This window comes from Pipistrellus kuhlii, unplaced genomic scaffold, assembly GCF_014108245.1.
Source record: "Pipistrellus kuhlii isolate mPipKuh1 unplaced genomic scaffold, mPipKuh1.p scaffold_m20_p_9, whole genome shotgun sequence".
NCBI classification, from domain to species: domain Eukaryota; kingdom Metazoa; phylum Chordata; class Mammalia; order Chiroptera; family Vespertilionidae; genus Pipistrellus; species Pipistrellus kuhlii.
The window spans coordinates 17099361-17113018 of NW_023425595.1; the positions used below are offsets into that span (position 1 = coordinate 17099361).

The following is a 13658-nucleotide window of genomic DNA, read 5'->3' on the forward strand; positions in this document are numbered from 1 at the left end:
CATGTAAAATATAAAAATAGAAATAAGAATATGCTAATACACGTGGCCTAAAATTAAGAATAGATGAAATAAACTTACGTCACTTAAATTTTGCCATCCAGTAATAAACACTATAAAAATGTGTTGTATATAATGCTGAGCATTTTCACCCTAGCTGGTTTGGCTCAGTGGACAGAGCATCAGCCTGCGATTATTATAATAGTATTGTTAGTCAGCCTGTGGTTATTAGTGTTGCTAATCATTTTACATGTTAGAATTATATTGTTTATCAACACTTTTTTACTCTAACATTTATTAATTGTTATTATGATATCTTTGCAGATTAAGTATATTAACCATCATTATATACATCTGTATTCCAGTATGTCAGCTTATTTCCATATGTTAAATTTATATCTTACTTTTAAATGTTACTGTAATTTTGATACTGATTAGTATCTAAATACTAATAGGTACTTTTACCTCTGCCTCCCACTTGATAGTCAAATCTATCAAATTTTCCATGATTAATTGTATTGCTGATTTACAAAAGCCAATTTGAAATAGCCCACATGAAAGGCACATTATAAAAGATCCCAGAGGCCATCTCATTCTCACCTTCTCCACCCAATGATCACTGTTTCCAGTCTTAACAGAGAGTTATTCCTGTTATCAACTGAGTTAAAGCTGAACATCATCTGCCAAAGCCAGCCAATTTTATACAGTCAAATTGAATGGGCTTGTGATTGAAATTTAATAAACTGCTAAAATATTCATGCCTATATTTTCCTAGTCCATAACCTCTCTTCTGTCTAATCTGGTATCTAACATTCTGTAAGAGGATACATCACTGTCACTTGGAATATAGATTCATATTCCCAAACTTATTACTGACAACATCTGTAGTTATTTTTGACATACCAAGAGTTGCAGCAGCAAACTTCTCATTAATGGCTACAACAGAAATCATCGATTCTGCTTCAGAAGTTCATTTTTTATAATCCAGATTAATTGTAGACATTTTTTTTCACTGTCCACATCCAGAGGCCTCAGTTGGAGCAGTGTTTCCCAAACTTTTGACATATGTGTACCCCTTCTATAATTTTTGTAACGCTAAGTATCCCTCGTACTCATGAGAACATAGAATTAGGTGCAGCTAAGCACGGTGCAGTACATATCCCTACCAAACTCCGGTGCAACGCATAACCCCACCAAATCCTTCCCGTACCCCTGGGGGTACGCATATCACACTTTGGGAAACACTGGATAGAGCATGAATCTTTGACAGAGAAGAGTTTTTGCTTCTGAGAATCATTCAGTTGGCTATAGGACCTTACCTTCAAGTGCTATTCACAGTGTTCTCCATGTTACTATGACAGAGAAAGGCAATATTTGCTCAAACTATGTTAAAAATAATCCCTCTCTATTAAGAACTTTGCTTGCAGACAGACAGCCCAGCTACTCCAGTCTATGAATTTATAAAATTATTATCTCTTTTATTACATTACAGATTTGTTTCCTGGATTTCTTATCCACACAGCTGTGGCAGAACATATGTATCAAAATGTTCAAAGAAATAAACTTGCCTTTAAAAAATTAGTTTACTCTTTTTATTGGGTGTTTGTGACTGTTGCTAACTATGCAAAGGTAATTCAATTAAAAGTAATCTTGGAATTTCCCCCTGATTTAATGTTATCACAAAGAAAGCAGTTTTGCAAATAAAGTTTTTAAAAAAAGATAATTTCAGAAAGTTTTAGATAAATTGCCTAGATACCATGCAATTTAGGTTTAATGGATAGTATGAGGATGCTGTGAAAAACTCAGGGACAATTTTGCAAATATTCCCAGTAACTGATAAATAATTCACTTTTTCTTAGCAATCATTTGTACCAGCAAGGGTGCTAGCTTTTAACATCTATCATTGTTTCCATTTGCTGTTGCTGAGAAACAAACCAATAAAAACTTCTTTTTATTTAGCTCATGATTCTGTGGGTAGACAGGGTTAAGCTGGGTAGGTAGGTTCTGGGCTTTTTCATGAGTCTGTGTTTTCTGGGTTTTGTCACTGAATTTATAAATATATATTTCAGAGAGGGAAAGAGAAATAGAAACATCAATGAGGAGAGAGAATCATTGTTCAGTTGCCTCCTGCACACCCCACGTGGGATGGAGCCTGCAACTTGTGTATGTGCCCTGACTGGGAATCAAACTTTGACCTCCTGGTTCATAGGTCAACGCTCAACCACTGAGTCATGCTGGCCAGTGCCAATGAATTTTCTCACATCTCTGCCTGAATTGGACAACTGAGCTTACTAGGTGCTGGTCCACATGGTCTCATCCTCCTTCAGACTGGCTCTGACTTATTCACATGGTGGAGGCAGAGTCCCAAGGAAAGAATAGGAATGCAAGGTATTTAAAGTATAAAGTTCAGCACTGGCACATTTTACTACCACAGCAGTCTACTGGGTAAAACAAGACTCAAGACCAGTTCAACAGTTTTCCACATTTTGAGAGTTGCTGCAAAATCTCATTAAAAATAGAGTTGATACAGAAAAAAAAATGAACTGTGGCCAATTTACTCTTTTAAATTGCCTTTATTTATTTATATGATAAAAACTCTACCTCACTTAAAAGCAATTACATTTGTCTTTCAAGCTTTCTTTCAAGCTTAACTAGAAAATATATGTATTTTTAAAAATATATATGTTGAAATGATATAGATGCAGGGTACAAATATCAACTTGACAGGAACTATTAAGTAATTTCATACAGATGTTGAGTCTTGATAAATGGTTAAAATTATAGATGAGTGTTAGATGTGGAGACTTCAATATTCCATATACAACAATGAACTGAATGGAAGATGTATTTGCACTGATTTCTAGTAATCAACTTGCTTTCTGTGTATCTTCAAATACCCAATTCCAATTCCAAAGCTTGCTTTCTAGTTTGAATTTTTTCTGTTGTTTTTTTTTTTCTAGCTGTTTTCTATTTGCTGCTTATTCCTTCAGATTTTTTAAAAATTGTTTTCATTTCTTCATGTTCTTGATTTAAAAAAAAAATCTAGCTCAGATCCTTATAGTCAATTTTCTATCACAATGCCTCTGAAATTTGAAATATGGCTTCTATTATAAAGTTTTGGGCTAGCTAAATCTTGATTTATCCTATATTGAGTGTCATCTCTAATTTCCAGACTGTTAGCTTTCTCCACTTATTTGTATGCATTCTGAACTGTATCCAATCACTTGGCCAGCAAAACCTGACTGTGTATACCATAATTCTCTGTCTTATAGTACCAAGCTTCGCATATAGTAGCTTCCAAATAAATAAAAAACATGTCCTATTACTATATCAATATCACTTCACATATTAGATCTCAATATTACAAATGTTTTTCATGTCTAAAATATTAAAGAATTTCAGTATAAATAAATAACACATGCTAAAAGTTCATGACATGAAGCAAAATATTCTAAAGATACAATTCATTGTTTTCAAGATTAATTGGTATAATGCCTTAGCTTACTAAATTATCATAAGCAGTATGTAGATTATAAAAAAATATTCACCATGCTAACTCAAAATCATTCAGGAAATGTTTACCCAGTGGTTGACAAACCAAAGTCTCAAACAGATGTAATGCGACAATACCCAGAAACTAGTCAGATATAGTTCTAGAAATACAATAGCAGATTATGCAATTAGATAGTTTCAGTAAGATATTAGACTATAATTTCTTGAATTGAACAACTGTGGCCTGTTACCATCATCATACACTATCTCCTATTTTAATGTCAAAACCAAAATATGCATGCAGGCTTAACTATTTCTTCTTAATTTTATATTCTGAAGTTCAAATTTAGTCAGTGAGATTTGGGAAATGACTACTGTTGAGCAGAAATAAAATGGAGGGGAGCATTGATGGCTGTAAATCCTAGAGAAGCAGATCTACAGATTTCATTTAATTTTAGTTCATTTTCTAATTCTTTGAACTACATTGTGTTTGTCTTTCTGCTGAAGATATATGTATTTTAAGAAACAACATGTCTTTTTACTCAATTTTTCTTATAATTCCTCCTGTCAAACTACTTGGAACAATGCTTTACAGATAATAAAAACTCTGAACACCTATTGTGTTAATCAGACACAGAGACAGATGAAGCAAACACAAGGAGAGCAACCCCTGGCTTGTGAATAATCTAGTAATTACTGGTACAAAATAATGACTCATTTAAACAAAATCAAATACGATAGAAGGAATTTGGCGCAAGCATATATTTATTAAAGTTTGTCTCTTTTGTAATAGTAATATTTAAATTCTGCCATAGTTCTTCACTAATGTTTTGGTGGTGACTGAAAAGGGATTTTCAAAATTAATCCAAGCCAAACCAAAGCAAACATCACAGAGAAAGATGTATCCACAAATATGATTATTAGCCATGCAGTGACAATGAAAGCTATGATTCCTTGTGTTAAACTGAAAATTTCGTTTACAAAAGCATTCACATTTTAATCAGTAAAAATAAGAAGAAAAAAATAAAATTGGAATGAGTCAGGATTTGTCTTGGAACACATCAAAAGAGTGTTGAACAACCACACTCAGAAGCTCTGAAGAGTTTGATTTTGAGGGATGGGACAACTGCTGGAGCCAGGGCTTTTAAAACTGAACTCTACCCAGTTACCCATTTGTTAGTGATCTAAACTTCAGTAAGGTCATACACACCAACAATATAGACAGCTTTTACTATGCTCCAGATATGTGCATATGATTATCTCACCTAGTCATCAAAGATTTTTGTCAAGTAGACATAATTCTGTTTTTACAAACAGAGAACAAAGGCTAAATGAGCTTAACCTGCTCAAGTTAACACAAATATTAAGTAGTGGAAGTGGAATTCAAATATTGGTCCATTTGATACTAAAACTCATACTGCCTCTCAAAAGGCAGTATGAGTTTTAGTATCCCATACTGCCTTTCAAAAAACCTGGGGGGGGGGGCGGGAAAGATGGATTAACCCCCTAAAGAAGATATTACTGAATAATTTTATATTTCAGATTATTTTATAAAATTATTTTGGATAATAAAATAAACATGATGTCTATACATTATTTTTCAATTTTGAGTTCTTAGATATGTGCATTAGACTGTGTTTTCTTACACCTTCCAGCACAGTATTGATTACTACTGAAAAAAGTTGAAAGTTTTTAGATGTTATGATCTCCAAATGGCTTTACTAATAGTTTAATTTACCTTACCTTAGACAATCTTTTCTTGGATTCAGAATCATCTTTGGGAACAAAATCTTTAATTAGCCGAGATCGGTCATAATTAGCATGTTCTGATTCATCCAGGTAATCCTTATCTTTTCCTAGGGCTAGAAAAGAGACAAAGATGATCCATGTTTTATTCTTTTTCCTTTTCTCTCTCTTTACATGGACTAATTTCCCCTCCCCCCCAAATTTTCCCATGGCTCAGCCAAGTATAATTTTCTTATGATCCACCCATTTAATAAGTAAACAAAAAATGTAATAACATGAGACCTCACCTGTTAGTAGATTAATACCAACACTAAAGTAACTTTCATGAAAATTAAATGTATTTCTGCTACTTAATTTACTTCAACTTTTAAAAAATAAAATTAGAATTATACAACTTTTATTTAAAAATAAAATTAGATTTATGCATATTTTATATCTCTACACCTGAGTGTAGAGATATTTGTAAGAATTCAATATCAATGTCCTAACCGGTTTGGCTCAGTGGATAGAGTGTCAGCCTGAGGACTCAAGGGTCCTAGGTTCAATTCCAGTCAAGGGCATGTACCTTGGTTGCAGGCACATCCTCAGTAGGGGGTGTGCAGGAGGCAGCTGATTGATGTTTCTCTCTTATAGATGTTTCTAACTCTCTATCTCCCTTCCTCTCTGTAAAAATTCAATAAAATATATTTTTTTTTAAATTAAAAAAAGAATTCAATATCAAGAGATATTTTATACAAATATCTGTAAGAATATTTGTAAGAATTTAAGTTTGTAAGAATTTAAGTTTCCTAAGCAGATGTTGCTCCAAAGGCTCAACACTCTGACCATACAGCCACACAATCTGCAGCGCCAGGCAATGTTAATTCTAAGCTACAGGCAAAGTCTCTGTCAACAGGAAATAGAGTGAGAAAAATAAACCACATAATCTCAGGTAATACTTAAGTATTATGAATAAAAATAAATTAAGATTAGGAGACACAAATGAAGCTCATATAAAATCTCTTTCTATCAGGGCTTTGGGATAGGAGAAAGGTTATTCTGAACAAGGAACCAAAGACGTTAGGATTGGCTGCAGCATTCATTGTTAGTAAAAGGAAGCATTAAGGAATGTCCTAGAGGGGCCATGCCCAGGTATCTTTGAGGGCCTCAGAAGCCATAGTAAGGAGTTTATATTTTAATATATTTTATTGATTTTTTTTACAGAGAGGAAGGGAAAGAGAGAGCTAGAAACGTCGATGAGAGAGAAATAATGACCAGCTGCCTCCTGCACACTCCCTACCGGGGATGTGCCCACAACCCACGTACATGCCCTTGACCGGAATCGAACCTGGGACCTTTCAGTCCACAGACCAACTCTCTACCACTGAGCCAAACCGGTTTCGGCAGGAGTTTATCTTTTAAATGTAATAGGAAATATGGAGGGATTTGAGTAGAGGAATAATGATACTTAATTTCCTTTTTGTGAAAGCCTCCTATAACTGATATCAGGAGGTAAGAGTTAGAGCAGAGACCAATTAGGAGGTATTAGACCACTCTGCCTAGAGATGGTGCAGACTGGACCGAGGTGTAGTAGTGAGCATAGCACCTGTGGTAGAAAGTGGTGCAGTGTCAGATTCTGACTATAATTTCAGAACTGAGCCCAGAGAACTTATTTAATATCTTTAACAAACAATTGAAAAGGTTTACAGTGGCTGTAAGGCTGTCACAACTGGAAAAACAGTATGTTCTTTTAGTGCAATTTTCTTATTTCTACAATTATTAAATAGATGGGCAACCTTAGTAGAAAGGTATGTTTATACCATATTAATAAGAAACACTGTTGGAAAAAATAAACAAAGGTTGCTGGGAATTACCTAAGATTATAAAACAAAAGCAAAATCGCCAAGAACTCATTTGACTACAACTGTTTTAAGAAGATCAATGAAGCTCCACCAGGCTAAATGATTATGCTAATAGAAAGCAACAGTGCCTTCACTGTCTTATCTAAACCACTTCCTGCGGGAGTTGTTTTATAAATATTAGCAAATGTTGACTTCACAAGATTAGACAGATTTATATTTATTTTGGTTCGCTGGACTCAAATTGTGTTGCTCTTAATGAGCCCTACTTATTTCATTTCAAAGTTATCTGATTTTACAGCACCACGGGTGTGGGCAGAATCAAACATCTCTTAATAAGAATTGCTCTGTCCTGCACACTAACAAGAAAAACAGGTGGGTGATAATACCAGGGTTTCTAGGATTGATAAGCAAGATTATTGTCACACAGGATTTAAAATTGATTATCACATGGATTAGCACTTTCCAAAATGACTGTGTGTGTGAGAGTGACTATGTGTGTGCTTGCGTCTGTATGGCTGGGGGCACAGGGTGAGGTGGTGCCTAGCTTCAAGAGCTGCTCTATGAAAAGAATTCAAGGCCCAGAGGAGGCAATAAAAAGAATGAAGAAAACAAACAAACAAACAAACAAACAAAACACACACACACACACAAAAACAGAAGTCTAAATCTATCAATCTGATTAGGTTTTTAAAATCAATGATTTCCAATGTATATTTAGCATGCAATGTTACCCCTGTCCCAATCTTTCACAGCTTCCATCCTTATACTGATTAACATCTTGCAGAGCTGGTTTTCTATGGACATCTCTAAGCACTTTTCACTTTAGAGGCCTCAGTTCCTACTGTGAAGAAAGATGTGACTAAAATTTCCTGAGTTGGAATCTCAGTTCTCCATTGGATAGCTATGGTATTTGGCAAATTATTTTAATACTTAATGAATCAGGTTTCTCATATGTAAAAACAGGCTGATAACCCTACCTGATCCAAATTATTGTTATGAGAACTAAGATAAAGCAGGTAGAGAGTTGTGTGGGTAAGAGTTCAATAAATTATTGTTATTCCACTCTGCCTTTTGGGTGATAAGAGAAACAGCTGGTTTGTGAAGATATCTTTGAGCTTAGCATAATTGGGTGTTGGAAAATAAACCTAATGACTGCATAAAGCAATGAAGAGATATTTTTTAAACCTCTACGATGATGTACCATGCCTGTTCATTTAACTCAGCAATCTTGCAAAGTATAGATAATTAATCCCAATCTACAAATGAAATTACTGAGGCCCAGAGAGGTTAATGATATGCCACAGTCACACAGCTAGTAGGTATAAGAATAGAGATTTGACCAAAGTCTAAGCATTGCATCTATATTAAACTAAGAGTCCCATTGGATAACTTATGTGGAAATTCCCCAGCCTTGAACCAATAAACTATTAATATTCCTTCCTCTATATTTCTAATGTTGAACAATGAGAAATATCAATCCTCAGTGACCACACACAGTTCAGTCTGACACAGCATTAATATTCTCATAGGGCAGTCCTAAGTAGTTCACTGTAAAAAAGAAAAGCCATTACTTAGATGTATCAGTCAGGTTCCAAAAATTATATCAGAGCCTGTTAGAGCTTGGAAATTCCCATGCATTAACCAACCCAATGCTAGAAGCTAATAGTCTGAGCTCTCAAAGAAAAATTAGAGAATGTAACTTTGTTGAATTTAAAAGTGAGCATGTATTCCTAAAACACTCATGTTTTATTTAATTCTACTCTTGTTATAGTTGATGTCATTTTGCTTGACCTCTTCATAAAGATGACTTTTAAAATATAAATTATACATATGACTCTAAAATAGCATTTCCCAGCCAGGTGTTATATCCAGATGGATTTGGAGAACACTTGGTGATATAATGCCATCAGCCAGAGCTTCATTCTCATTTTCATTATGAAGGCCAGCAAATTATGTGTACATGTTTTAAATCCTTAAGAAACTGTAATGTTTCTCTAAACTGAATAAATGATATAATGATGCTGGGAAATGCCAAAATATTGAGTACGAGGTATAATGCCTGGAGAATATAAATATAAATCAAGTGTGTCAAATGATTGAGGTCTATTGGGGAAAAAAAGCACATGGGGATAATGCATCCAATTATATTAAATATTTAGATAAAATTTCAATATTTGTGATAGCAAGCTGTTAAAAACAAGAAGCATGGAATAGAATAAGAATAGACAGGTTTGCATGGTTAAAGTGACAGGTTATTAACTACTATTAATTTGGGAGAATTATTAGTGAAAGGTGATGTACAAACTCTACAACCTATATGGAGATTCTGGACAAGGTTTTTTTAAATTTTTTTCTTTATTGATTAAGGTATTACATATGTGTCCTTGACTCCCCTCCCCCCCATTGCCCCTCCAAGTCCACTCCCCATTCATGCCCTCACCCCTCTGGTGTCTGTGTCCATTGGTTAGGCTTATATGCATGCATACAAGTCCTTTGGTTGATCTCTCTCCCTTACCCCCACTCTCCCCTACCTTCCCTCTGAGTTTGATGGTCTGATCCATGCTCCTCTGTCTCTGGATCTGTTTTTGTTCTTGTTTTTGTCTTCTTATCAGAAAATAACTAGCACTAGTAACTTCTTTCAGAATTAATTACTACAGAAAAAAAAAAGCTTTGTACTCTAAATATATTTGTTTTGATGAAATGTTATTTTTGACATTGTATATGAGATGAATCTGCTGGTTACTATTTTCCTTTAATTAGGGAAGTTAATAAGCCAGCACTGTTTCTATGCCACACACACAAAAACAGTATCATAAGAAACACAAGTAATCTACAGTCACTCAGAATACTATTATAAATAACTCCGCTCATCATTAAAAAATTATAAATAAAAGTATCTTAACAATGCACTCAGAGATATAGATTTTAGGCTACACATTATTTAATATTTACACGGGGAATAGTTAGGAGTGTGGCTACCGACTGCATACCCAAAGCATTTAAACTGATTCTCTGGAAGTGGGACCCAGGGAGTTTTAAAAGCTCCTGACTCCATTGTGGAACCAGGGTAGAGAACCCTGATGTAGACAACAGAGCTTAGTCACCAGTGTGTTCACTAATGGGAAATCAGAGCTTAATGTCTGCAGGTTACAAATAAGTTCACTTCACAGTTATAAGAATTGGTTAGATTATTATCACTTTTTGTTAATTCTGGCTTTATTTGAATTTAATTTATAATTAGGAAAAGCCCCAGTTCAAAGGCATTGATCATAGACAATTCCAGCAAAGCCAACAGATTTAAATGTAAATCTTGCTCAAAGAAAATATAGGTACCAAACTTATGGACCAGTGTGGTAGAGAACATGTTATGGACTTGAACCCAAAGGAAAGGGAGGTAAAAAAAAATAAAATAAATGAATGGGACTGAATCAAACTGAAGAGTTCTGCACAACAAAAGAAATGGACAATAAAACAAACAGGTAGTCAACCAAATGGGAGATGCTATTTGCAAACAGTAGCTCTAACAAAAGTTTAATTTCCAAAATATATAAAGAACTCATAAAACTCATCACCAAACAAACAACCCCAGAGGACCTGAAAACACACCTATCCCAAGAATACATACAAACAGCCAATAGATATATGAAAAGATGTTCAACCTCCTTAGCAATTAGGGAAATGCAAATTAAAACTACAATGAGATACCACCTTACACCCGATAGAGTGACCATTATCAATAAGACAAGCAATAACAAGCATTGGAGAAGTTGTGGAAAAGAGTGAACTCTCATTCACTGCTGGTGAGAAGATAGACTGGTACAACCACAATGAAATCAGTCTGGCGACTCCTCAAAAAGTTAAAGTAGAGCTACCATACGACCCAGTAACCCCACTCCTGGGTATATACCTGAAAAAATCGAAATCATTTATACAAAGATAAAAGCACCCCTATTTTCATTGCAGCATCATTCAGGGTAGCCAAAAGATGAAAAACAGCCAAAGCACCTATGATAGAGGACCAGATAAAGAAGACGTGGTACATATACATAATAGAACTCAGTCATAAGAAAGGATGAAATAGCATCATTTACAACAACATGGATGGACATTGAGAACTCTATGCTAAGTGAAATAAGTCAGACAGAAAATCTAAGAACCATATGATTTTACTCATCTGTGGGATATAAAACTAAAACACATGAACACAAACAGCAGTGTGATGGTTGCCCGAGGGAGCTGGGTGGTGGAAGGTGGGAGGTGACAGGAGAAGATTTTACTTTGGGTGGTAGCCATGTGGTCCTATATACAGATTTTGTAACTTAGAAATCCACACACATAACCTATATGTTCATGTTCAGCGATGTCACCCCAATAAATTAAATTTAAAAAATAATAAAGAAAACTTTGTGTGATAACAGAGAAAGGCCAAAGAGGAAGTTGAGTAAACTTGTCACTATTATAGAAAAAATAAGTAAAAATTAGATTGCTTATGAATGGAGGGTCAGAATTGATAGAACCTATCAGTATCAATATTATTCCAAATACTACAATAGGTGACTAAAATCTAGTTTTACATTTCAGTTTTTGGAAACTATTCATAGAAATGTTTGCTACTTTGACTGAAATATGAGCATTTTTTCTACTTACCAAAAAAGTATAATGTGAATATTTTTCTTTACATTCTATAATATTTGCATATGTTAGAAAGAAAAAACAGATAGCAAGAAAACTATAACAGCCACAGATAATTTTACCACATGAAGATTAATGAGTTAGAATATTGTATATTTCTTTTCTAAACACTTTTTATTGATTTCAGAGAGAAAAGGAGGAGAGAAAGATAGAAACATCAATGATGAGAGAGAATCACTGATTGGCTGCCTCCGGCATGCCCATCATTGGGGTTTGAGCCCACAACCTGGGCATGTGCCCTTGACTGGAATTGAACCCAGGACCCTTTAGTCCACAGGCTGGAACTCTGTCCACTTAACCAAACTGGTTAAGGCTTATATATTTCTTTCTAGCTCTTTTCTAATACATGCTAGGTTAATAACTAACATGAGAGGATGTTGACATTTATATTTAACTACTTTTCCTCACATAGCAACATGTACTAAATGTTTAATAAATTTATTAATATCTATGTTATTCTAGCCTATAGATGCTTTATAATTTTTTAATTGCTCTCCTAATACTAGAGTAATCAATTTGCTTCCCTCTTTATGTTTGATAATTACTGTGAACAACACTGTGAAGAAACAAGTATGTTTTGATATTATTATTATTGTTTTCTTTTATATTATTTTTCTTGGAATAGATTTCTAGATGTAAAAATAAATGCCCCTATATTTCGGGGCTCCTCACTTTGTCCATATGGTAAAATATCTCATCAAGAGCAGTTTATTAACTCATTGGTATTGAAGCAGAGTTTAAACTGGCTGAATAAATTTCCAGTGTGTTTGTTGTTCCTTCCTTTAGCACATGTGTCAAACACAAGGCCCGCGGGCCAAATCCGTCCCGCCAGGCCTTGCAATGTGGCCCGCACCACGCTGTCATCACTGCACTCTGCTGCGTTTCCATCACAATGACAGTTTATGACTGTTCAGTAAACCATTCGGCCCGTGATTTAGGCTGGATTTTAGATTTTGGCCCCTTCTCTGATTGAGTTCGACACCCCTATGAGACTTCATTAACATGATGATACAATCGTCTTCAAAAAGTAGAAGCCTACAACACTTTTCTAAAGGCACTTATGGGAGAGCGCTGGCAGATGGAATAGCTTAGTTGAGAATGTATGAAGCTACAGGGGGAGTAAGTCTCCTTAGCCAAATCCTAGAGATGTCTGGACAAAGGAAACAGAGGAGTGACAACCAAACGTGAATCATGAAGAAAACCGAAGGTCTGATAACAGAACATGCAAACACCAACTTTTTTTTTTTTTTTCAAAGAAATTCAAAATGAGAGAGCAGTTAAGGTGGGAATTTCACCTTTAGAGTAAGGTTCTCAATCTGACCTTGAATGGGTCACCTATGTAGTGGCTTCTTAGCCATTCATTTCAAAGTGAAGTTTTGCTTGGGCTGGGTGTTGACCCTCACACTGAAAGGTTGCAGGTTTGATTCCCAGTCAAGGGCACATACCTGCATTGCAGGTTTGAACCCTGGTCCCACCCAGGGTGAGTGCAGGAGGCAACTTGTAACCAATCAATATGTCTCTCTCATCTCTCTCTCTCTCTCTCTCTCTCTCTCTCTCTCTCTCTCTCTCTCTCTCTTTCTCTCTCTCTTTCTCTCCTCTTCCCTCTCTCCATTCCACCCTCTCTAAAAATCAGTGGGGAAAAAAAAATCCTTAAGTAAGGATTAACAACAACAGAAAGTGAAGTTTTTCAGTTTTTAAGCTATCTCCATGTACCCAGAACTCTGAGTCAACATCCCAGTTCTTTTATTCTTAAGTGTAAATAGGCAATCAAAGACCAGACATTTTGGAAAATTCTACAGCTTTAAAGAGAATGACTAATTTAAACAAGCATAAAAACTGATCCTTAGAAAAACAGACTAAAATGTAAGAAGCAAAGAAAAACTTAAGATA

At 35.0% G+C, this 13658-nt stretch overlaps 1 protein-coding gene across 1 annotated transcript in view; it reads right to left on the reverse strand.

Moving 5' to 3' along the window:
* ANO3 (anoctamin 3) overlaps positions 1–13658 on the reverse strand; it is a 190083-nt gene that overhangs the window by 128759 nt on the left and 47666 nt on the right. Inside the window, exon 4 of the mRNA XM_036427099.2 lies at positions 5233–5351. Coding sequence (XP_036282992.1) covers positions 5233–5351 — 119 coding nt within the window. The remainder of the gene's footprint in view (positions 1–5232; positions 5352–13658) is intronic.